This window comes from Delphinus delphis, chromosome 2 (assembly GCF_949987515.2).
Source record: "Delphinus delphis chromosome 2, mDelDel1.2, whole genome shotgun sequence".
NCBI lineage: Eukaryota > Metazoa > Chordata > Mammalia > Artiodactyla > Delphinidae > Delphinus > Delphinus delphis.
Window position 1 is genome coordinate 66,981,064 of NC_082684.1, and position 26,788 is coordinate 67,007,851.

Here is a 26,788-nt window from a genome sequence, read left to right on the forward strand (position 1 = left end):
TTCATAAATATTGATCTAAAACTCCTTAATAAAATACTGGCAAATTGAATCCAGCAACATATTAAAAGTAAGTATACTATTATTTATTGTAATTAAAATATCATGACCAAGGAGAATTTATCTCAGGAATGCAAGTTTGGTCTAAGATCAGAAAATAAATCAATGTATTATAAATTACCACATTAATAGAATAAATGAGAAAACCACATGATCATTCAATAAATGAAAAAAAGAAGCATTTGAAGAAGTTCAACACCCATTCGAGATAAAAGCTCCTCAGCAAACAAAGAAACAGAAAGGAATTTCCTCAACCTGATAGAGGGCATCAATAAAAACCTACAGCTATCATCTTGCTTCTTTTTTCTTTTTTGAATTTCATTTTATTTATTTTTTTATACAGCAGTTCTTATTACTCATCCATTTTATACACATAAGTGTATACATGTCAATCCCAATCTCCCAATTCATCCCACCACCATCCCCACCCCCGTCGCATTCCCCCCTTGCTGTCCATACGCTTGTTCTCTACATCTGTCTCCCACTTTCTGCTCTGCAAACCGGTTCATCTATACCATTTTTTTAGGTTCCACATACGTGCGTTAATATACGATATTTGTTTTTCTCTTTCTGACTTACTTCACTCTGTATGACAGTCTCTAGATCCATCCACGTCGCTACAAATGACCCAATTTCGTTCCTTTTTATGGCTGAGTAACATTCCATTGTATATATGTACCACATCTTCTTTATCCATTCGTCTGTCGATGGGCATTTAGGTTGCTCCCATGACCTGCCTATTGTAAACAGTGCTGCAATGAACACTGGGATGCATGTGTCTTTTTGAATTATGGTTTTCTCTGGGTATATGTCCAGTACTGGGAATGCTAAGCTCATATGGTAATTCTATTTTTAGTTTTTTAAGGAACCTCCATACTGTTCTCCATAGTGGCTGTATCAATTTACATTCCCACCAACAGTGCAAAAGGGTTCCCTTTTCTCCACACCCTCTCCAGCATTTGTTGCTTGTAAATTTTCTAATGATGCCCATTCTAACTGGTGTGAGGTGATACCTCATTGCAGTTTTGATTTGCATTTCTCTTAACAGTAAGTGATGTTGAGCAGCTTTTCATGTGCTTCTTAGTCATCTGTATGTCCTCTTTGGAGAAATGTCTATTTAGGTCTTCTGCCCATTTTTGGATTGGGTTGTTTGCTTTTTTGATACTCAGCTGCATGAGCTGTTTATATATTTTAGAGACTAATCCTTTGTCCACTGATTCGTTTGCAAATATTTTCTCCCATTTTGAGGGTTGTCTTTTCGTCTTCTTAATGCTTTCCTTCGCTGTGCAAAAGGTTTTAAGTTTCATTAGGTTCCATTTGTTTATTTTTGTTTTTATTTCCATTACTCTCGGAGGTGGATCAAAAAAGATCTTGCTATGATTTATGTCAAAGAGTGTTCTTCCTATGTTTTCCTCTAAGAGTTTTACACTGTCTGGTCTTCCATTTAGGTCTCTAATCCATTTTGAGTTTATTTCTCTGTATGGTGTTAGGGATTGTTCTATTTCATTCTTTTACATGTGGCTGCCCAGTTTTCCCAGCACCACTTACTGAAGAGACTGTCTTTTCTCCATTGTATATCCTTCACTCCTTTGTCATAGATTAGTTGACCATAGGTGCGTGGGTTTATCTCTGGGATTTCTATCCTGTTCAATTGATCTATATTTCTGTTTTTGTGCCAGCACCATATTGTCTTGATTACTGTAGCTTTGTAGTATAGTCTGAAGTCCGGGAGTCTAATTCCTCCAGCTCCGGTTTTTTCCCTCAAGACTGCTTTGCCTATTTGGGGTCTTTTGTGTCTCCATACGAATTTTAAGATTTTTTGTTCTAGTTCAGTAAAAAATAGCATTGGTAATTTGATAGGGATTGCATTGAATCTGTAGATTGCTTTGGTTAGTATAGTCATTTTCACAATATTGATTCTTCCAATGCAAGAACATGGTATATCTCTCCATCTATTGGAATCATCTTTAATTTCTCTCAACAGTGTCTTATAGTTTTCTGCATACAGATCTTTTGCTCCTTAGGTAGGTTTATTCCAAGGTATTTTATTCTTTTTGTTGCAACGGTAAATGGGAGTGTTTCCTTAATTTCTCTTTCAGAGTTTTCATCATTAGTGTATAGGAATGCAAGAGATTTCTGTGCATTAAGTTTGTATCCTGCTACTTCACCAAATTCATTGATTAGCTCTAGTAGTTTTCTGGTAGCATCTTTAGGATTCTCTATGTATAGAATCATGTCATCTGCAAACAGTGACAGTTTTATTTCTTCTTTTCCAATTTGTATTCCTTTTATTTCTTTTTCTTCTCTGATTGCTGTGGCTAGGACTTCCAAAACTATGTTGAATAATAGTGGTGAAAGTGGACATCCTTGTCCTTTTCCTAATCTTAGAGGAAATGCTTTCAGTTTTTCCCCTTGAGAATGATGTTTGCTGTGGGTTTGTCTCTATGGATTTTATTATGCTGAGGTAGGTTCCATCTCTGCCCATTTTCTGGAGTTTTTATCATAAATGGGTGTTGAATTTTGTCAAAAGCTTTTTCTGCATCTATTGAGATGATCATATGGTTTTATTCTTCAATTTGTTAATATGGTGTATCACATTGATTGATTTGCATATATTGAAGAATCCGTGCATCCCTGGGATAAATCCCACGGATCATGATGTATGATCCTTTTAATGTAATGTTGGATTCTGTTTGCTAGTATTTTGTTGAAGATTTTTGCATCTATATTCATCAGTGATATTGGTCTGTAATTTTCTTTTTTTCTGGTATCTTTGTCTGGTTTTGGTATCAGGGTGATGGTGGCCTCATAGAATGAGTTTGGGAGTGTTCCTTCCTCTGCAATTTTTTGGAAGAGTTTGAGAAGGATAGGTGTTAACTCTTCTCTAAATGTTTGACAGAATTCACCTGTGAAGCCATCTGGTTCTGGACTTTTCTCTGTTGGAAGATTTTTAATCACACTTTCCATTTCATTACTTGTGATTGGTCTGTTCATATTTTCTATTTCTTCCTGGTTCAGTCTTGGAAGGTTATACCTTTCTAAGAATTTGTCCATTTCTTCCAGGTTGTCCATTTTATTGGCATGGAGTTGCTTGTCATAGTCTCTTAGGATGCTTTGTATTTCTGCGGTGTCCATTGTAACTTCTCCTTTTTCATTTCTAATTTTATTTATTTGAGTCCTCTCCCTCTTTTACTTGATGAGTCTGTCTAATGGTTTATCAATTTTGTTTATTCTTCTAAAAGAACCAGCTTTTAGTTTTATTGATCTTTGCTATTATTTTCTTTGTTTCTATTTCATTTATTTCTGCTCTGATCTTTATGATTTCTTTCCTTCTGCTAACTTTCAGTTTTGTTTGGTCTTCTTTCTCTAGTTCCTTTAGGTGTAAGGTTAGATTGTTTATTTGAGATTTTTCTTCTTTCTTGAGGTAGGCTTATATATCGATAAATTATCCTCTTAGAACTGCTTTTGCTGAATCCCATAGGTTTTGGATCATCGTGTTTTCATTGTCATTTGTCTCTAGGTATTTTTTTATTTCCCTTTTGATTTCTTCAGTGATCACTTGGATATTTATTAAAGTATTGTTTAGCCTCCATGTGTTTGTGTTTTTTTCCCTGTAATTGAATTCTAATTCTTAGCATTGTGGTCAGAAAAGATGCTTGATATGATTTCAGTTTTCTTTAATTTACCGAGGCTTGATTTGTGACCCAAGATGTGATCTCTTCTGGAGAAGGTTCCGTACGCACTTGAGAAGAAAGTGTAATCTGTTTTTGGATGGAATGTCCTATAAATATCAATTAAATCTGTCTGGTCTATTGCATCATTTAACGCTTCTGTTTCCTTATTAATTTTCTGTTTGGATGATCCGTCCATTGGTATAAGTGAGGTGTTAAACTTCCCCAATATTATTGTGTTACTGTCAATTTCCTCTTTTATATCTGTTAGCAGTTGCCTTATGTATTGAGGTGCTCCTCTGTTGGGTGCATATATATTTATAATTGTTTATCTTCTTCCTGGATTGATCCCTTGATCATTATGTAGTGTCCTTGTCTCTTGTAACATACTTTAAAGTCTATTTTATCTGATATGAGTATTGCTACTCCAGGTATCTTTTGATTTCCATTTGCATGGAATATCTTTTTCTGTCCCCTCACTTTCAGTCTGTATGTGTCCTTAGGTCTGAAGTAGGTCTCTTGTAGACACCATATATATGGGTCTTTTTTTGTATCCATTCAGCAAACCTGTGTCTTTTGGTTGGAACATTTAATCCATTCATGTTTAAGGTAATTATTGATATGTATGTTCCTATTACCATTTTCTTAATTGTTTTGGGTTTGTTTTTGTAGGCCCTTCTCTTGTGTTTCCCACTTAGAGAAGTTCCTTTAGCATTTGTTGTACAGCTGGTTTGGTGGTGCTGAATTCTCTTAGCTTTTGCTTGTCTGTAAAGCTTTCGATTTCTCCATTGTATCGGAATGAGATAATCTTGGTTGTAGGTTATAGGTTGGTTGTAGAATAATCTTGGTTGTAAGTTCTTCCCTTTCATCACTTTAAGTATATCATGTCACTCCCTTCTGGCTTGTAGAGTTTCTGCTGAGAAATCAGCTGTTAATCTTATGGGAGTTCCCTTGTGTTGTCATTTTTCCCCTGCTGCTTTCAATAATTTTTCTTTGTCTTTAATTTTTTCCAATTTGCTCACTATGTGTCTCGGCATGTTTCTACTTGGGTTTGTCCTGTATGGGACTCTCTGCACTTCCTGGACTTGGGTGGCTATTTCCTTTCCCATGTTAGAGAACTTTCGACTATAATCTCTTCAAATATTTTCTCAGGTCCTTTCTCTCTCTCTTCTCCTTCTGGGACCCCTATATTGTGAATGTTATTGCCTTTAATATTACCCCAGAGGTCTCTTAGGCTGTCTTCATTTATTTTCATTCTTTTTTCTTTATTCTGTTCTGCAGCAGTGAATTCCACCATTCTGACTTGCAGGTCACTTATCCGTTCTTTTGCCTCAGTTATTCTGCTATTGATTCCTTCTACTTACTTCTCAATTCAGTTACTGTATTGTTCATCTCTGTTTGTTTGTTCTTTAATTCTTCTAGATGTTTGTTAAACATTTCTTGCATCTTCTCGATCTTTGCCTCCATTCTTTTCCGAGGTCCTGGATCATCTTCACTATCATTATTCTGAATTCTTTTTCTGGAAGGTCGCCTATCTCCACTTCATTTGGTTTTCTGGGATTTTTATCTTGTTCCTTCAGCTGGTACATAGCCCTTTGCCTTTTCATCTTGTTTATCTTTCTGTGAATGCGGTTTTTGTTCCACAGGCTGCAGGACTCTAGTTCTTCTTGCTTCTGCTGTCTGCTCCTGTGGATTAGGCTATCTAAGCGGCTTCTGCAAGTTTCCTGACGGGAGGGACTGGTGGCGGGTAGATCTGGCTGTTGCTCAGGTGGGCAGAGCTCAGTAAAACTTTAATCCACTTGTCTGCTGATGGGTAGGGCTGGGTCCCCTCCCTGTTGGTTGTTTGGCCTGAGGCGACCCCAACCCAGAGCCTACCCAGGCTCTTTGGTGGGGCTAATGGCAGACTCTGGGAGGGCTCACGCCAAGGAGTACTTCCCAGAACTTCTCTGCCAGTGTCCTTGTCCTTATGTTGAGACAGAGCCAGCTCCCGCCTCTGCAGGAGACCCTCCAACACTAGCAGGTAGCCCTGGTTCAGTCTCTATGGGGTCACTGCTCCTTCCTCTGGGTCCTGGTGCCCACACTACTTTGTGTGTGCCCTCCAAGAGTGCAGTCTGTTTCCCCCAGTCCTGTCAAAGTCCTGCAATCAAATCCCACCAGCCTTCAAAGTCTGATTCTCTAGGAATTCCTCCTCCTGTTGCCGGACCCCCAGGTTCGGAAGCCTGACGTGGGGCTCAGAACCTTCATTCCAGTTCTTGTACTTCTGTGGTATAAGTGTTCTCCAGTTTGTGAGTCACCCACCAGCAGTTATGGGATTTGATTTTATTGTGATTACACCCCTCCTACCATCTCATTGTGTCTTCGGATGTGGGGTATCTTTTTGGGTGAGTTCCAGTGTTTTCCTGTTTATGATTGTTCAGCAGTTAGTTGTGATTCCAGTGTTCTCACAAGAGGAAGTGAGAGCACATCCTTCTACTCTGCCAATTTGAACCAATCGCTATCATCTTTCTTAATGAAGAAATATTTAATGTTAATGTCACTAGATGTGACATTTCCCTTTTATTGTACAGCTTGGTAAAGAGAATAAATATCATCAAATAAGAAAAAAATATCTGGATGAAGACTAGCATGTCTGCTTTCATCTTTTCTATTCAACACTGTACTGACAGTTCAATAAGAAGACAAGAAAACGAAATGAAAAGAATAGATTGGAAAGAAAGAAATGAAGCTGTTTTACTTGCAGACAATATAATCATGTGCATACAAGGTACCAAGAAAGCTACTAAATAACTACTTGAAAACAAATTTGGAAAAATTATGAATACAAGGTTAATATATAAAAATCAATAGTATATGTACTATGTGCTAACTGTAAACAATTTGAAATTAAACACCCCAAAAAAATTCCATTTACAATATCATCAAAGAACACTTAAGATAAATCTAACAAACGAATTACAAGACCTATACACTGAAAACTATATAATATTACTCCAAGAAATTAAAGAAAATCTAAATAAATGTAGAAACATACCATGCTCAGGGTTAGAAGACTCAATGTTGTCAGGATCTCGATTCACCCAAAACTGATCTATACTGATAGTTCGATACTATCCTAATGAAAATAACAACATGCTTTTCTACACCAATTGGTAAGTTGAATATAAAATTTATACAGAAATGTAAAAGAACCTAGAATAGTCAAAACAATCTTAAGAAAAAACAAAGTTGGAGGACTCTCACTTTCTGATATTAAGCCTTCTATACAGCTTCAATCATCAAGAGAGTATGGTTCTACTCTAAGGATTAAACTATTCATGGAACACAACACAGTGTCCAGAGATAGACCCATACACATATGCTTAATTGATTTTTGTCTAATGTATGAAGTCAATTCAATAGGGAAAGGGAAGTCTTTTAAACAAAGTGCTAGAACAATTAGATAAACTATTATAATGTGTGTTTTCCAACACCGCCAAGTAATTAAGTCAATTCTGACACTATCTACCTGGAGATAGCATCAGATCCCATACATTAAGGGCTTAGTCCCACAAGACTTCACCCAATTCAGATGCCAATCACAAGTCCAGGCTATTACACGTGCTTCTGGGCTGACTGGCTATAAATGGGAGGTTCGCATGACCCCCTCCTCAGGTTCAATTGAAAGCATACCTCATTGTATCACACTTCACAGATATTGCATCTTTTACAAATTGAAGGTTTGTGGCAACCCTGCATCAAGCAAGTCTATCAGGACCATTTTTCCAAGTGAGCATTTACTCACTGTGTCTCTGTGTCACATTTTGGTAATCCTTGCAATATTTCAAACTTTTTCATTATTATCATATTTGTTATTGTGATCTGTGATCACTGATCTTTCATGTTACTATTGCAAAAAGATTATGACTTGCTGAAGGCTCAGATGATGGTTAACACTTTTTAGCAAGAAAGTATATTTTAATTAAGGTATGTACTTTTTTTCTTTTTAGACATAATGCTATTGCACACTTTATAGACTACAGTATAATGGAAACGTAACTCTCATGTGCACTGGGAAACAAAAAAGTTTATGCAACTGCTTTACTGTGATATTCCCTTCACTGCGGTGGTCTGGAACCAAACCCACAATATCTGAGGTTGCCTGTATTTTACTAGGGCAGCTCACAGAACTCAGAAAAATGTTTACTTACATTTACCAGTTTATTATAAAGGGTATTATAAAGGATACAGATGAACAGCCAGATGAAGAGGTAAATACAAGGTTCAGAAGGGCCCTGAGCACAGGAGCTTCTGTCGCCATGGAACTAGAGTACACAACCCACCCAGCATGTGGACGTGTTTTACAACCCAGAAGCTCATCGAATCTTGTTGTTCAAGAATTTTCATAGAGTTTAATCTGCAGCCCACCCCCCTTCCCGTTCCCAGAGGTCAGCAGGAGAGGCTGAAAGTTCTAACCCTCTAAATACTTGGCCTTGCTGGTGACCAGTCCCATCCTGAGGCTATCTAGGGGTCCTACCCCAAGTCACCTCACTAGCGTGAACTAGCAGGTGTGCTCAAAACGAGGCTCCTTACGAATGACAAAGGACAATCCTATCACTCAGGAAATTCCAAGGGTTTTAGGAGCTTTGTGTCAGGACCCAAGGACAAAGAATAAATATATTTCCTATTATGACACAACTATGAAAAAATATAAACCTTGATCATTATCTCACTTCATACAAAAAAATTAATTCCAGATATACAAGCCAGACCTATAAATCTTAAAGGTAAAAATATACACAAGAATCTCAACCTTGGGGTAGACAGGCAAAGATTTCTTAGAGAGGGCAGAAAAAGTACTAAGCATTAAGAAAAAAAAAATTGGAGGGGGGGAATAGATTGGGTTTCACGAAAATTTAAAACTTTAGCTCATCACAAGGCAAGCCACAGACTGGGAGAAATATTCCCAATACATGTACCTGACAATGGACTCATAACCAGAATATATTAAAACTCTTGCAACTCAATTACAAGAAGAAAAATGAGCCAAAAAAAAAAAAAAAAGAGTGAAAGACTTGAACATACACTTCATGAAAGAAGATACAGCAATATCTAACATGCACATGAAAAGGGGCTTAAAATCATTGACCATAAGGGAAGCACAAATTAAAACCATCAAAAGATACCATTTTATACCCACCAGTGAACAGAATGACCACACCAAACATTGACAAAGATGTGAAACAACTGGAACTCTTATGAACACTTGTACAAGTATTTATAGCAGCATTATTCATAATGGCCAAAAACTGGAGACTACCTAAATGTCTATCAACAGAAGAACAGCTAAAACAATATTAGGTTATATTCATGCAAAGGAATACTACTCAGCAATAAAAAGGACTCAGCTACTGATACATGCAACAAGGATGACTTCAAAAGCATTAGACTAAGAAAGAGAAACCAGATACAAAAGGCTCTATACTATAAGGTTCCCTTTATATGAAGTATAAGAATATGTAAAACTCATTTATGTAAAACTCATTTATGGTGACAGAAATCACAACAATCATGGCCTATGGGTGTGGGACTGACTACAAGAGAGTCCAAGGAAACTTTCTAGGGGCATGGAAATGTCCTCTATCTTGATTGGGGTATGGTTACACAGTCATATATGTTTATCAAAAATCACTGAACTCCACATATAAGATCTGTGAATCCTATTATATGTATAAGTTTAACTCAATAAATTAAAAGAAAGAGGGAAAAAAACTTTAAAAAAGATTCCAGTTCAAGATGGCAGACCTACCACAAGTATTTATCATCTCCCCACAAGATAGTAACTGGGAAGGGACAGGGGAAGAGCTTCTGGAACATTGGTATTCTATTTATCTTGTCCTGAATGATGAGTATAAGGTGTTTTCACTTTGGGATAATCCATCTATCTGGACACTTATGATCTGTACCTTCTTCTACATATATGTTATATTCAATTTTTTTAATCAGCCAATGAACCAGGTACCCTCCACAATCCACTGCTATATAGAGCATCTATCCAGCTACTATATTTTCACAAAGGATGTTAAATTTACCAAATGCTGGTCTGCTTTCTAAAGCAAAACAAAACACTCCTTAATTAATAGCTCAGATGATTAGCACTGATCACGGTATGATCCAAAAATATCAGCTTTCAGCTCCTATTAAAATGTGCAGATGACAGAAGCAACTTTACAAAAGACTGTATGGCAAACATGCAGGCCAATATCCTAATATCCTAGAGGATACTCTAGGTATCCTCTAAGTATCCCAATAAAATAAGTAATGGATTCATTTTCTCGCCCCTGATATTCATTCTGATATTTTGTAGTATGTTTGCTAAAAATGTATCTTCAGCACTTGTCAGAATAAACTGTAACTTTTATATGATTTATGTGCCAGCAAGTCAAATCGCCACATCTCCAATAGGTCCTCTGCCAAACAACCAAATTCCCTAAATATATATATATTTTTTTGTTTGTTTGTTTGTTTGTTTTGCAGTACGCGGGCCTCTCACTGTTATGGCCTCTCCCGTTGTGGAGTACAGGCTCCGGACGCGCAGGCTGAGCAGCCATGGCTCACGGGCCCAGCCGCTCCGCGGCATGTGGGATCTTCCCGGACCAGGGCACGAACCCGTGTCCCCTGCATTGGCAGGCGGACTCTCAACCACTGCGCCACCAGGGAAGCCCTCTAAATATTTTTTAAGCTGAGCATTTAATAAATGTTAAAAGAATAATGAATTAAATCAGATGATTGAAGTGCTGAGAGCCTGGCTAAACTCAGAAATCAAAAATGTATGATGCCAGCAATTAACACAAGTATTCTACATTCTCCAACAGTATTCAGCAGTAGATACAAAAGGCTGGGTTATGGTGGGACACTGAGAATACAGAATTGGCATCCTGCCTCCTCTCCCCTTCCCCAACACCCCACCAAATAAAAAAATAATATACTTCTGGTTCCTTCAGACTTTTGATCTTCTCACCTCTGGTCTCAAAAAGTTTTCTTTGTTTATAAAAGCAGGTACTAAATCTAAGTGTGACCTTCAGGTGCAGTCTTTCTGCAGCCTAATTATTCAAACTGTCAGGTTTAATCTCATTCTGTGGGAAACTCCCTTTGCCCCTCTCCTGAGGGCAGTTACACACTTGCTCTCTCTCTTCCAGGCTCAGGGGCTCATTTGCAGATGCTTTTGTCACCTGTTGGAATCTGAGATTTAAAAGGATCCCTGAGATTTAAAAAGGACAGAAAAGAGAGAACTTGCTCACCCCTTGCTGGGCACAGGCTATGGGGATTCTACATCTCTGAGCTAGGAACACCAACCCTTGGCCTGGACTTCTGTGTCTCTTCTCACTGACTTGGATCTCTAAGTGTCTGATCACTGTGGAAAGCGGAAGTACTTCCATCTTCTTGTGGCCATCCATAAAGACTTAGGAGGAATTCTGAATCATTTCCTGTTGAGAATTCTAACACTAACATAGGAGGCGGGAAATATTGTCAATGAGAAAATGTTGCCTGCCATATCAGTAAACAAGGATGTTGCAGCCATCAAGCCATCACATTACCGCCTCCCTGAGAGTTAGCCCTGAGGGAACTCAGGATAGAAACAGAATGCCCCCCATCTAGCAGTCAGCTGCTGCAGCCACCCCTGATGGTGCACCCTGAGGAAACTCAGAATGAGAAAGCACAGGATACTGGCCCCAGATAACTGAGGGCCCCAGATATCAAAGGAATGATTTCAATGAGCCCAAACTCTTATATCCTCCCATACATAGAGAAGCGCTAAATTCCTTAACTTGAGATATGTGATTTTCTTAAATTGACAGTAATCTTTTGATGTTCTGACTACCTGTCTTTGCTGCAAAAACTCTTATATATCCTGGCCCCTCCCTTACCTCTTCGAAGCAGTCCCTTAGAGTTACCTGAGAGACTGCATCCTGGGATGAAGTCCTCAGTTTTGTCCGCCAAATAAAACATAATTCTCAACTTACAGGTTGCACAATTTTTTCAGTTGACAATATTAAAATCAAAATTCTCCTTCTGGTGTTTCCACATTTCCATTGACTCTAACTTTAATTATAAACTGAATAAATATTGTTTTAGAATTTCCTTAAAGAAAAAAAAAATCCTGGCTTAATCCACAGAAATAAAGGTCAAGATCACAAAGGAACTGGAATGGATGGGGTCAGGAGTATAACTGAAATAATCAACTATGGGATCTGAGTGTGAAAGAGGAAGAAATGCAGCCAAGAGACTTAAATGTGCTGAGAAGATAGGAGGATTCTGGGACCAAAGAGCAAAGAGCACATTTATCAGAACTCAAGCAGCAGAAAAAAGACAAGATGTTACAATGAAAAAAGAAGAGTTTCAGAGTTCAAGACATATTATATCTACTTACTTTCACAACTGGAAATGAATATAGGAATATGTATGATTAGAACTGCCAGCCTATGGCATGGTGCCTGACCCAAAGTAAAACATGAATAAATAAGGCGTAATTGTTATAAGTCAGTGGAGAAAATCCAAAGTACTTATAATATTTACCTAGAACATAACTGACTATAAATTCACAGTTACTAAGAAAAAATAAAATTTATTCCTATAAATAACATAGAGCTCATCTGATATTTTTAGATTATCCAATCAACTGTTCTTTTCCTTAAGGTTAAATTCAAGTTGATTGGACAGATATTATATAAATAAATATGTAGCCATATGTACTCAGAGTAAAATAAAATTTCATTTTGTTCTGAAGCAATTTTAATCATAAGCACTGTGGTTTATAGAATTTTTTCTACATCTAAGGAATTTCTACACTGCCGTTATAACTCAATATTGGCCACTACGAAATTAACCATAAATCTAAAGAAGGCAAATTACTTATAAAATAAATTTCCTTGCCTTGATGTAGACTCAACAGAGTCTGAACAGAGAAACAGAATAATATAAAATAAGACATTAGATTTTAGTACTAATAAGCAACGGGAAAGATTCAATCATGTGACAGTGAAAGTTGGTCTTGGCGCCACACACCTCATTATAAATTCAGTATATTGACTGGGTTCTTTTGCAAAACATCTCAAACCTGACTGCAAATTTTAACGACTCTCCAATCAGAAAATATTAACCACAGTGTGCCGATAATAAAATGATGCTTAATGCAATTTTCTTACCTGCCTCAACAGTTTCTCAATGGCTGACATTACCATAAGGCCTCTCCAAACAATGGGTGCAGTCTCTTCAATCAGGAAGCCCATGGACATACTGCAATGGGAAACCAAAAATACAACTAATTTATATAAGTTAATATTATTCTGAAAAGTAACATAAAGTAAAAAAGATATGCTTACCAAGCAATACCATAATTCAAAAGAGGCCGCATTAAGTTACCTGAAATAAGAAAAAAAAATCTTCTAGAAGAGTAAGTCATTATACATAAACATATTGCGTTTTCTTATCAAAGAGTGTCAAATTAAAAATATAAATAAGCGACTCATATTGCTAGTTTTTCACTTCCAACTAATTCACCTCAATTTGCAACAGTTTAAACATTATACCAAGCATACAACTAATACACCCAATGGGTGCAACATCTAAAAATAGATGGGATATAGTTTTATTAAGAAACACTTCATCTACTATTTTCAAATGTTCTAAAAAATAACCTCAATAAGTAATTTTGTCCACCAGGTTTATTCATATATATCGATAAATAAATTATATACATATGCTTATCTAGTATGTGTATACATGTATATTTGCAAACACACAGTTATTTCTTTTCTTTACTTGAAATTTTTGAAAAGTATAAGAATCCAAAAAAAGTAACAAACTCTATTTTGTATTTCAACATAATAAAAGCCAAATGTGAAAAACCCACAGCAAGCATCATACTCAATAGTAAAAGACTGAAAGTTTTTCCTCTAGGATCAGGAACAAGATAAGGATGCCCACTTTTGCCACTTTTATTCAACATAATACTGAAAGTTATAGCCAGAGCAATGAGGCAAGAAAAAGAAATAAACAGCATCCAAATTGGAAAGGAAGAAGTAAAGTTTTCTCTTTTCACAGATGTTATGATCTTATATATAAAACCCTGAAGGTTCCACAAAAAACTATTAGAGCTAATAAATAAATCTGGTAAAGTAGAGGATACAATGTCAAAATACAAAAATCAGTTCATTTCTATATACTAACAATGAACAATCTGAAAAGGAAATTATGAAAATCCCATTTATAACAGCATCAAAAAGAATAAATACTTTGGAATTTACTTAATCAAGGACGTAAAAGACTTGCAAAATGCAAACTACAAAACATTGCTGAAAGAAATTAAAGAAGACATAAACAAACGAAAACGTATGCCATGTTCATTAACTGGAAGACTTAATATTAAGATGTCAATACTACCCAAAGCCACCTACAGATTCAGTGCAATCCCTATCAAAATCCCTATCAAGGTAATATTTCTTGCATAAATAAAAAATCCATCCTAAAATTCATATGGTATCTCAAAGGATCCCAAATATGCAAAGCAATCTTGAAAGAGAAGAACACAGCTTGAGGACTCATACTTCCTTATTTCAAAGCTTACTACAAAGCTACAGCAATCAAAACAATGTGGTACTGGCATAAAGGCAGACATATAGACCAATGAAACAGAATAGAGAGACCAGAAATAAACCCTCACATACACAGTCAAACGATTTTTTTCACAGAGAGGCCAAGATCATTCACTGGGGGAAAAGCTGGGAAAACTGTATATACACATGCAAAAGAATGAAGTTGGACCCTTACTTAACACCACAGACAAAAAATTAACTCAAAATGGATCAAAGGCCTAAATGTAACAGCTAAAACTATAAAGCTCTTAGAAGAAAACATAGGGCAAGAGCTTCATGTCATTGGATTTGGCAAGGATTTCTTGGATACACACCAAAGACATAGGCAACAAAAGCAACAATAGACAAACTGGAGTTCATGAAAGGTTTTAAACGTTGTGCATCAGGAGATAATATCAACAGAGTGAAAAGGCAACCCAAAGAATGGGAGAAAATATTTGTAAATCATATATCTTATAGAGATTAATAGCCAGAATAGAATATAGAGAGAACTCTTAAAACTCAACAACAACAACAAAATTCAAAACTGGGCAAAGGAAGTGAATAGACATTTCTCCACGGAAGATATACAAATGGCCAATAAGCACATGAAAAAATGTTCAACATCAATGATCATTAAGGAAATGTGAATCAAAATTACAATGAGAAGCCTCCTCACACTATTAGGATGGCTGCCATAAAATAAAAAACCACAGGAAATAACAACAGTTGGCAAGAATAGAGACAAATGGCAACCCTTGTGCACTGTTCATGGGAATGTAAAATGGAAATGTTATGGAAAATGAGTTCCTCAAAAAATTAAAAATAGAATTACCATACAATCCAGCAATTCCACTTCTTGGTGGAATTGAAAGCAGGGATGAAAAAAGGATTGAAGGGTATCAGTGTCTTGAAGAGATATTTGTACACTCATGTTCACAGCAGCATTACTCACTATACCTAAAATGTGGAAACAACCCAAGGGTCCTTTAATGAATGAATGGATAAGCTAAACGTGGTATAGATATGCAATGGAATATCATTCAGCCTTAAAAAGGAAGAAAATTCTGACATATGCTACAACATGGATGAACCACGAGAACACTGCTAAGTAAAATAAGTCAGACACAAAAAGAGAAATACTGTATGGTCCCCTTATATGAGATACTGAAAGTAGTCGAAATGATAGAGACAGAAAGTAGAATGGTGGTTGCCAGAGGGAGGGGAAAGTAGCAATGGACAGCTATTGTTTAATGGATAGGGTGTTTTGGTTTTAAAAGATGAAAAGAAGTATGGAGGTAGATACGTTTTATCATATGTTCTTTAGGTTCTTTCTCCTCTTTAAAGAGACTGAAATTTAAAATTATGATAAAGCATACAGGCATGGTTTATATAAGAAATCCATTACTGAACTCTATTCACTGGATTCCCTACACACACAAAAAGCTATGGCCCTTCATTAAAAGATTGGTGAAAGTATGCATTTTTATGTTCCAAGCTAAAATAAAATGTTTAAGTATATACTTTTTAATGGTTTCCCTCTTTAACTTCTGACTAAACTAACAAGCTCAATCTCCCTCATAGATAATTTGATAGCAATATTCTTTTCCATGTAACTAACTTTGTCAATTCTTTCCAAAGCATCCAAGTTAAATTTACAGAGAAATAACTTTCCTCCATTGGGCTCTGCACAATTTTCTACTTTCCATTTTCTCCAATAACAAATGCATACCAATTAAAAAGTCAAGTAGTACTATAAAAATTATTAGCAAATGTCAATAATCCCCCAGCACTGTCACATTTCTTACTCCCCAGAGCCAACAACTATTAGTTGATTTCTTTAACTTCTTATGATGAATTAATCTTAGGCTTACAGAAAGTTGCAAGTATAGCCAGAGTCCTCATATACCCTTCACCTAGCTTTCCCTAATGTTAATATTTTATATAACCATAGTACAATTATCACAACCAGGAAATTAATGTTGATACAATTAGCTAATCTACCAAACCAAAAGGTTGACAATTTTTAGTTATCTCATGACATATTAAAGTATTTAGCTCTTTTTCACAAACACAGGCATACTTTTCATGCACCCATCTTCCCAATGCAATTATATCACCATTTTTATTAGACATCATGTAAATGTTACTAATAGGTGAGCAATATAGCACACAATACTATTTTTCCTTTCTCTCCCTGAATTGATAAGAAGATCTTTGCGCAGCATGTATGTGTTTCCTTCATTTTCTATGTATTTATTAGCAAATTCTTCCTATTTTCCAGTTGTGCAAATATCAAATACATTAATCAAATGCACTAGGCATTTGAGTTCATCATCTTGAACAAGGCTCTGCTGTTCTGTCCCTTTATAATGTCTTTTGAATAACAGAAGTTTTTACTTTTTATGTAATCAAATTAATCAGTTTTTTCCTTTATGGTCTATCCTTATTGGGTCTTGTTTAAGAAAGCCTTTACTAATACAGTCATTGAGATCATATATTGTCTTCTAAACCTTCATAGTTTTGCATTTTACATCTAAGTCCTTAAACCATCTGAAATTAATTTGTGTGTGTAGTGTGAGGATCCACTACTTTATTTGCACGTGGATAATAAATTGTCTTACCATCAATAGTCTGCAATGCTAGCCTTGTCATAAATCAGGTTTCCATATATATATATATGTCTGTTTCTGGACTATCTATTTGATTCTACTAGTTTATCTGTCTATCCTTGAGCCAATACCAAACAGGAGGCATATACTGCAGTTTTATAATAAGTACCCGTATCTGGCAGCACAAGTCTCCTGTGTTTTCTCTCTCTTCAAGAGTGTCTTATCTATTCACAGGCCCTTTGCTCACCTTTATAATTTGTATATTCAACTTGGTCATCAATTTCGACAAGTGGACTTCTGACTGGATTTGCAAGACTATTAGAAGGAAATGAGATTTTTATAAAATTTAGTTTTCCTATCCATGAACATCATTTGTTTTCCAATTATTTGACATTTTGAAAATCTTTCAATAAAATTTTAGAATTCTTTTCCTCTTGAAAACTGTACATTTTCTTTGTTAGGTTTTTTCCCAGGTAACCTGTATTTCTGAAGCTATTTGTATCTTTTTTTATGATCTATATGAAGTTTATTATAAAATTATCATAAACGTCAATCTATATTAAAATCTATAGTTGATATAAAATGTGATATCATCCAGTATACATTCACCAAGGATTTGGCGAAAAAATTATCAATGTTGATAAATAATAATAATAGCAACAATCAAGTCTGTGCTGATAGATTCTAAATTCTTCTTCAACTTTTTATTTTTTATTTATTTATTTTTTTGCGGTACTCAGGCCTCTTACTGCTATGGCCTCTCCCGTTGTGGAGCACAGGCTCCGGATGCGCAGGCTCAGTGGCCATGGCTCACGGGCCCAGGCGCTCCGCGGCATGTGGGATCCTCCCGGACCGGGGCACGAACCCGTGTCCCCTGCATCGGCAGGCGGACTCTCAACCACTGTGCCACCAGGAAAGCCCTTCTTCCACTTTTTAAACCCAAGGATATTCTTCAAAGTTTACACCATATTACTCTTGCCCCATATTGGTATACACCAAAATTCCAATTCATGAGAGTATTCATTCACACACTCATTAGACAAAAATTTACTTTATAACCCCTAGTTGCTAGAGACTGGGATAGGTCCTGGTAAAACATCAGTGAACATCAGAGATATGGTCTAATGGAGCTTAAACTCCAGCAGACAGGAGATAGTGGTCTTAAAAAGGCTTATTCTGTCTGCATAGCCTATGTATGAAAAATTTTTAACACCTTTATTGGAGTATAATTGCTTTACATTGTTGTGTTAGTCTCTGCTGTATAACAAAGGGAATCACCTATACATATACATATATCCCCATATCCAATCCCTCGTGCGTCTCCCTCCCACACTCCCTATCCTACCTCTCTAGGTGGTCAGAAAGCCCTGAGCTGATCTCCCTGTGCTATGCAGATCCTTCCCACTAGCTATCTACTTTACATTTGGTAGTATATGTATATCAATGATACTCTCTCACTTTGTCCTAGCTTACCATTCCCCAACCCCATGTCCTCAAGTCCATACTCTACATCTGCGTCTTTATTACTGTCCTGCCCCTGGGTTCATCAGAACCATGGTGTTTTTTTTTTTTTAGATTCCATATATATGTGTTAGCATACGGTATTTGTTGTTCTGACTTGCTTCACTCTGTACAACAAACTCTAGGTCCATCCACCTAACTACAAATAACAATTTCGTTTCCTTTTATGGCTGAGTAATATTCCATTGTGCATATGTGCCACATCTTCTTTATCCATTCATTTGTCAATGGACACTTAGGTTGCCTCCATGTCCTGGCTATTGTAAATTGTGCTGCAATGAACATTGTGGTACATGACTCTTTCTGAATTCTGGTCTTCTCAGGGTATATGCCCAGTACTGGGATTGCTGGGTCATTGGGTAGTTCTATTTTTAGTTTTTTAAGGCACCTCCATACTGTTCTCAATAATGGCTATATCAACTTAAATTCCACCAACAGTGCAAGAGGGTTCCCTTTTCTCCACACCCTCTCCAGCATTTATTGTTTGTATATTTTTGATGATAGCCATTCTGACTGGTGTGAGATAATACCTCATTGTTGTTTTGGTTTGCGTTTCTCTAATGATTAGTGATGTTGAGCATCCTTTCATGTGTTTGTTGGTAATGTGTATATCTTCTTTGGAGAAATGTCTATTTAGGTCTTCTGCCCATTATTTGATTGGGTTGTTTGTTTTTTTCATATTCAGATGCACGACCTGCTTGAATATTTTGGAGATTAATCCTTTGTCAGTTGCTTAGTTTGCAAATATTTTCTCCCATTCTGAGGGCTGTCTTCTTATCTTGTTTGTGGTCTTCTTTGCTGTGCAAAAGCTTTAAAGTTTCATTAGGTCCTATTTGTTTATTTCTGATTTTATTTCCATTTCTCTAGGAGATGGGTCAAAAAGGATCTTGCTGTGATGTATGTCATAGAGTGTTCTGCCAATGCTTTCCTCTAAGACTTGTATAGTATATGGCCTTACATTTAGGCCTTTAATCCATTTTGAGTTTATTTTTGTGTATGGTGTTAGGGAGTGTTCTAATTTCATTCTTTTACATGTAGCTGTCCAGTTTTCCTGGGACCACTTATAGACAAGGCTGTCTTTACTCCATTGTATATTCTTGCCTCCTTTATCAAAGATAAGGTAACCATAGATGTGTGGGTTTATCTCTGGGCTTTCTATCCTCTTCCATTGATCTATATTTCTGTTTCGGGGCCAGTACCATACGGTCTTGATTACTGTAACTTTATAGTATAGTCTGAAGTCCAGGAGCCTGATTCCTCCAGCTCTGTTTTTCGTTCTCAAGATTGCTTTGGCTATTCGGAGTCTTTTGTGTTTCCATACAAATTGTGATATTTTTTGTTCTAGTTCTGTGAAAAATGGCATTGGTAGTTTGATAGGGATTGCATTGAATCTGTAGATTGCTTTGGGTAGAAGAGTCATTTATACAATGTTGACTCTGCCAATCTAAGAACATGGTATATCTCCCCATCTATTAGTATCATCTTTAATTTCTTTCATCAGTGTCTTACAATTTCCTCCATACAGCTCTTTTGTCTCCTTAGGTAGGTTTAGTCCTAGGTATTTTATTCTTTTTGTTGCAAGGGTAAATGGGAGTGTTTCTTTAATTTCTCTTTCAGATTTTTCATCATTAGTGTATAGGAAGGCAAGAGATTTCTGTGCATTAATTTTGTATCATGCTATTTTACCAAATTCATTGATTACCTCTAATAGTTTTCTGGTGGCATCTTTAGGATTCTCTATGTATACTATCACGTCACCTGAAGACAGTGACAGCTTTACTTCTTCTTTTCCGATTTGGATTCCTTTTATTTCTTTTTCATCTCTGATTGCTGTGGCTAAAACTTCCAAAACTAGGTTGAATAACAGTGGTGAGAGTGGGCAACCTTGTCTTGTTCCTGATCTTAGTGGAAATTATTTCACTTTTTCACCACTAACAATGATGTTGGCTGTGGGTTTGTCATATATGGCCTTTATTATGTTGAGGTAAGTTCCCTCTATGCCTACTTTCTGCAGGGTTTTTGTCATAAATGGGTGTTAAATTTTCTCACAAGCTTTTTCTGCATCTATTGAGATGATCATATGGTTTTTATCCTTCAATTTGTTAATATGGTATATCACATTGATTGATTTCCATATATTGAAGAATTCTTGCACTCCTGGGATAAACCCCACTTGATCATGGTGTATGATTCTTTTAATGTGCTGTTGGATTCTGTTTGCTACTATTTTGTTGAGGATTTTTCCATCTATGTTCATCATGATAATGGCCTGTAGTTTTCTTTCTTTGTGACATCTTTGTCTGGTTTTGGTATCAGGGTGGTGGTGGCCTCATAGGATGACTTTAGGAGTTTTCCTCCCTCTGCTATATTTTGGAGGAGTTTGAGAAGGATTGGTGTTAGCTCTTCTCTAAATGTTTGATAGAATTCGCCTGTGAAGCCATCTGATCCTGGGCTTTTGTTTGTTGAAGATTTTTAATCAGAGTTTCAGTTTCAGAGTTTGTGATTGGTCTGTTCATAATTTGTATTTCTTCCTAGTTCAGTCTTGGAAGGTTGTGCTTTTCTAAGAATTTGTCCATTTTATCCAGGTTGACCACTTTATTGGCATATACTTTCCTGTAGTAATCTCTCATGATCCTTTGTATTTCTGAAATGTCACTTGTTACTTCTCCTTTTTCATTTCTAATCCTGTTAATTTAAGTCTTCTCCCTTTTTTTCTTGATGAGTCTGGCTAACAGTTTATCAATTTTGTTTATCTTCTCAAAGAAGCAGCTTTTAGGGGGATTTGAGAAGATGGTGGAAGAGTAAGATGCGGAGATCACCTTCCTCCCCACAAATACATCAGAAATACATCTACACATCGAACTGCTCCTATACAACACCCACTGAACACCGGCAGAAGACCTAAAACATCCCAAAAGGCAAGAAACTCCCCACATAGCTGGGTAGGGCAAAAGAAAAAACAGAGACAAAAGAATAGTGACAGGACCTGCACCAGTGGGAGGGAGCTGTGAAGGAGGAAAGGTTTCCACACACTAGGAAGCCCCTTCGCGGGCAGAGACTGAGGGAGGCGGAGGGGGGAGCTTCGGGGCCACAGAGGAGAGCGCAGCAACAGGGGTGCGGAGGGCAAAGTGGAGAGATTCCCGCACAGAGGAGCGGTGCTGGGCAGCACTCACCAGCCCAAGAGGCTTGTCTGCTCACCCGCCAGGACAGGTCGGGGCTGGGAGCTGAGGCTCGGGCTTCAGTCGAATCGCAGGGAGAGGACTGAGATTGGCAGCGTGAACACAGCCTGAAGGGGCTAGTGCACCACGGCTAGCTGGGAGGGAGTCCAGGAAAAAGTCAGGACCTGCCAAAGAGGCAAGAGACTTTTTCTTCCCTCTTTGTTTCCTGGCGCGTGAGGAGAGGTGATTAAGAGTGCTGCTTAAAGGAGTTCCAGTGACTGGCGTGAGCCACAGTTATCAGCGCGGATCCCAGAGATGGGCAGGAGCCGCTAAGGCTGCTGCTGCAGCCACCAAGATGCCTGTGTGCAAGCACAGGTCACTATCCACACCTCCCCTCCAGGGAGCCTATGCATCCCGCCTCTGCCAGGGTCCTGTGATCCAGGGACAACTTCCCCAGTAGAACGCACAGCGTGCCTCAGGCTGGTAAAACATCACGCCAGCCTCTGCCGCTGCAGGCTTGTCCTGCATCTGCACCCCTCCTCCCCCCGCCTGAGTGAGCCAGAGCCCCAGAATCAGCTGTTCCTTGAACCCCGTCCTGTCTACGTGAAGAACAGACGCCCTCAGGTGACCTACATGCAGAGGTGGGTCCAAATCCAAAGCTGAACCCCGGGAACTGTGTGAAAAAAGAAGAGAAAGGGAAATTTCTCCCAGCAGCCTCAGAAGCAGCAGATTAAAGCTACACCATCAACTTGATGTACCTGCATGTGTGGAATACCTGAATAGAAAACGTATCATCCCAAACTGAGGAGGTGGACTTTGGGGGCAAGATATATTATTTTTGCCCCTTTTCCTCTTTTTGTGAGTGTGTATGTGTATGCTTCTGTGTGAGGTTTTGTCTATATAGCTTTGATTTCACCATTTGTCCTACAGTTCTGTTTGTCCGTTTTTTTTTCTTTTACTTTTGAAACACTTTTTTCTTAATAAGTATTTTTTATTTTAATAACTTTATTTTATTTTATCTTACTTTATTTTATGCTCTTTCTATTTTTTCTCCCTTTTATTCTGAGCCGTGTGGATGAAAGGTTCTTGGTGGTCCAGCCAGGCATCAGGGCCGTGCCACTGAGGTGAGAGAGCCAAGTTCAGGACACTGGTCCACAAGAGACCTCTGAGCTCCACATAATATAAAACGGCAAAAATCTCCCAGAGATCACCATCTCAACACCAAGACCCACCTTCACTCGATGACCAGCAAGCCACAGTGCTGGACATCCTATGCCAAACAACTAGCAAGACACAGCACAGACAAATCGATTAGCCGAGAGGCTGCCTAAAATCATAGTAAGTCCACAGACACCCCAAAACACACCACCAGACATGGACTTGCCCACCAGAAAGATCGAGCCTCATCCACCAGAACACAGGCACTAGTACCCTCCACCAGGAAGCCTACACAACCCACTGAACCAACCTTAACCACTGGGGAGAGACACCAAAAACAACAGGAACTAAAAACCTGTGGTCTGTGAAAAGGAGACCTCAACACACTAAGATAAACAAAATCAGAATACAGAAAAACACACAGCAGATGGAGCAAGGTAAACACCCACCAGACCTAACAAATGAAGAGGAAATAGGCAGTCTACCTGAAAAAGAATTCAGAATAATGATAGTAAAGATGATACAAAGTCTTGGAAATAAAATAGAGAAAATGCAAGAAACATCTAACAAGGACCTAGAAGAACTAAAGAGGAAATAAGCAATGATGAACAGCACAATAAATGAAATTAAAAATACTCTAGAAGGGATCAATAGTAGAATAACTGAGGCAGAAGAACGGATAAGTGACCTGGAAGATAAAATTGTGGAAATAACTACTGCAGAGCAGAATAAAGAAAAAAGAATGAAAAGAACTGAGGACAGTCTCAGATACCTCTGGGACAACATTAAACACACCAACAATCAAATTATAGGGGTCCAGGAAGAAGGAGAGAAAAAGAAAGGGACTGAGAAAATATTTGAACAGATAATAGTTGAAAACTTCCCTAATATGGGAAAGGAAATAGTTAATCAACTCCTGGAAGCACAGAGAGTCCCATACAGCATAAATCCCAGGAGAAACATGCCAAGACATATTAATCAAACAATCAAAAATTAAACATAAAAAAAACATATTAAAAGCAGCAAGAGAAAAACAACAAATAACACACAAGGGAATCCCCATAACAGCTGATCTTTCAGCAGAAACTCTGCAAGCCAGAAGGGACTGGCAGGACATATTTAAAGTAATGAAGGAGAAAAACTTACAACAAAGATTACTCTACCCAGCAAGGATCTCATTCAGATTCAACAGAGAAATTAAAACCTTTACAGACAAGCAAAAGCTGAGAGAGTTCAGCACCACCAAGCCAGCTTAACAACAAATGCTAAAGGAACTTCTCTAGGCAAGAAACACAAGAGAAGGAAAAGACCTACAATAACAAACCCAAAACAATTAAGAAAATGGGAATAGGAACATACATATCAATAATTACCTTAAATGTAAATGGATTAAAGGCTCCCACCAAAAGACACAGACTGGCTGACAGGATACAAAAACAAGACCCACATATATGCTGTCTACAAGAGACCCACTGCAGACCTAGGGACACATACAGACTGAAAGTGAGGGGATGGAAAAAGATATTCCATGCAAATGGAAATCAAAAAAAAGCTGGAGTAGCAATTCTCATATCAGACAAAATAGACTTTAAAATAAAGACTATTAGAAGAGACAAAGAAGGACACTACATAATGATCAAGGGATTGATCCAAGAAGAAGATATAACAATTGTAAATATTTATGCACCCAACATAGGAGCACCTCAATACATAAGGCTAATACTAACAGCCATAAAACGGGAAATCGACAGTAACACATTCATAGTAGGGGACTTTAACCCCCCACTTTCACCAATGGACAGATCATCCAAAATGAAAATAAATAAGGAAACAAAAGCTTTAAATGATACATTAAACAAGATGGACTTAATTGATATTTATAGGACATTCCACCCAAAAACAACAGAATACACATTTTTCTCAAATGCTCATGGAACATTCTCCAGGATAGATTATACCTTGGGTCACAAAGCAAGGCTTGGTAAATTAAAAAAAACTGAAATGGTATCAAGTATCTTTTCCTATCACAATGCTATGAGACTAGATATCAGTTACAGGAAAAGATCTGTAAAAAATACAAACACATGAAGGCTAAACAATACACTACTTAATAACCAAATGATCACTGAAGAAATCACAGGGGAAATCAAAAAATACCTAGACACAAATGACAATGGAAACACAACGACCCAAAACCTATGGGATGCAGCAAAAGCAGTTCTAAGAGGGAAGTTTATAGCAATACAATCCTACCTTAAGAAACAGGACACATCTCAAATAAACAACCTAACCTTGCACCTAAACCAAGTAGAGAAAGAAGAACAAAAAAAACCCCTAAGTTAGCAGATGGAAAGAAATCATAAAGGTCAGATCAGAAATAAATGAAAAAGAAGTGAAGGAAATGACAGCATGAATAAAATTGAAAGCTGGTTCTTTAGAAGATAAATAAAATTAATAAACCATTAGCCAGACTCGTCAGGAAAAAAAGGGAGAAGACTCAAATCAATAGAATTAGAAATGAAAAAGGAGAAGTAACAACTGACACTGCAGAAATACAAAGGATCACGAGAGATTACTGCAAGCAACTCTATGACAATAAAATGGACAATCTGGAAGAAATGGACAAATTCGTAGAAATGCACAACCTGCCAAGACTGAACCAGGAAGAAACAGAAAATATGAACACACCAATAACAAGCACTGAAATTGAAACTGTAATTAAAAATCTTCCAACAAACAAAAGCCCAGGAGCAGATGGCTTCACAGGCCAATTCTATCAAACATTTAGAGAAGAGCTAACACCTATCCTTCTCAAACTCTTCCAAAATACAGCAGAGGGAGGAACACTGCCCAACTCATTCTATGAGGCAACCATCACCCTGATAGCAAAACCAAAGATGTCACAAAGAAAGAAAACTACAGGCCAATAACACTGATGAACATAAATGCAAAAATCCTCAACAAAATACTAGCAAACAGAATCCAACAGCACATTAAAAGGATCATACACCATGATCAAGTGGGGTTTATTCAAGGAATGCAAGGATTCTTCAATATACGCAAATCAGTCAATGTGATTGACCATATTAACAAATTGAAGGAGAAAAACCATATGATTATCTCAATAGATGCAGAGAAAGCTTTCAACAAAATTCAACACTCATGTATGATAAAAACCCTCTAGACGGTAGGCATAGAGGTAGCTTAGCTCAACCTAATAAAGGCTGTAAATGACAAACCCACAGCCAACATCATCCTCAATGGTGAAAAACTGAAACCATTTCCACTAAGATCAGGAACAAGACAAGGTTGCCCATTCTCACCACTATTATTCAACCTAGTTTTGGAAGTTTTAGCCACAGCAATCAGAGAAGAAAAATAAATAAAAGGAATCCAAATCGGAAAAGAAGAAGTAAAGCTGTTACTGTTTGCAGATGACATGATATTATACATAGAGAATCCTAAAGATGCTACCTGACAACTACTAGAGCTAATCAATGAATTTGGTAAAGTAGCAGGATACAAAATTAATGCACAGAAATCTGTTGCCTTCCTATACACTAATGATGAAAAATCTGAAAGTGAAATTAAGAAAATACTCCCATTTACCACTGTAACAAAAAGAATTAAATATCTAGGAATAAACCTACCTAAGGAGACAAAAGACCTGTATGCAGAAAATTATAAGACACTGATGAAAGAAATTAAAGATGATACAAATAGATGCATAGATATACCATGTTCTTGGATTGGAAGAATCAACATTGTGAAAAGGACTCTACTTCCCAAAGCAATCTACAGATTCAATGCAATCCCTATCAAACTACCACTGGCATTTTTCACAAAACTAGAACAAAAATTTCACAATTTGTATGGAAACACAAAAGACCCTGGAGAGCCAAAGCAATCTTGAGAACGAAAAATGGAGCTGGAGGAATCAGGCTCCCTGACTTCAGATTATACTACAAAATTACAGTAATCAAGACAGCATGGCACTGGCA

The 26,788-nt window shown here is 37.3% G+C and overlaps 1 protein-coding gene across 5 annotated transcripts in view; it reads right to left on the reverse strand.

Annotated features, from left to right (window-relative positions):
• Positions 1–26,788, reverse strand: part of NUBPL (NUBP iron-sulfur cluster assembly factor, mitochondrial) — a 294,693-nt gene that overhangs the window by 123,056 nt on the left and 144,849 nt on the right. For 4 of the 5 annotated variants that reach the window (XM_060004721.2, XM_060004720.2, XM_060004719.2 and 1 more), the window contains 2 exons: positions 13,088–13,127; positions 12,911–13,001 (listed from right to left, as the gene is read on the reverse strand). In XM_060004721.2, the coding sequence (XP_059860704.1) occupies positions 12,911–13,001; positions 13,088–13,127 (131 nt within the window). The remainder of the gene's footprint in view (positions 1–12,910; positions 13,002–13,087; positions 13,128–26,788) is intronic. The other variant, XM_060004723.2, reaches the window with a different exon arrangement.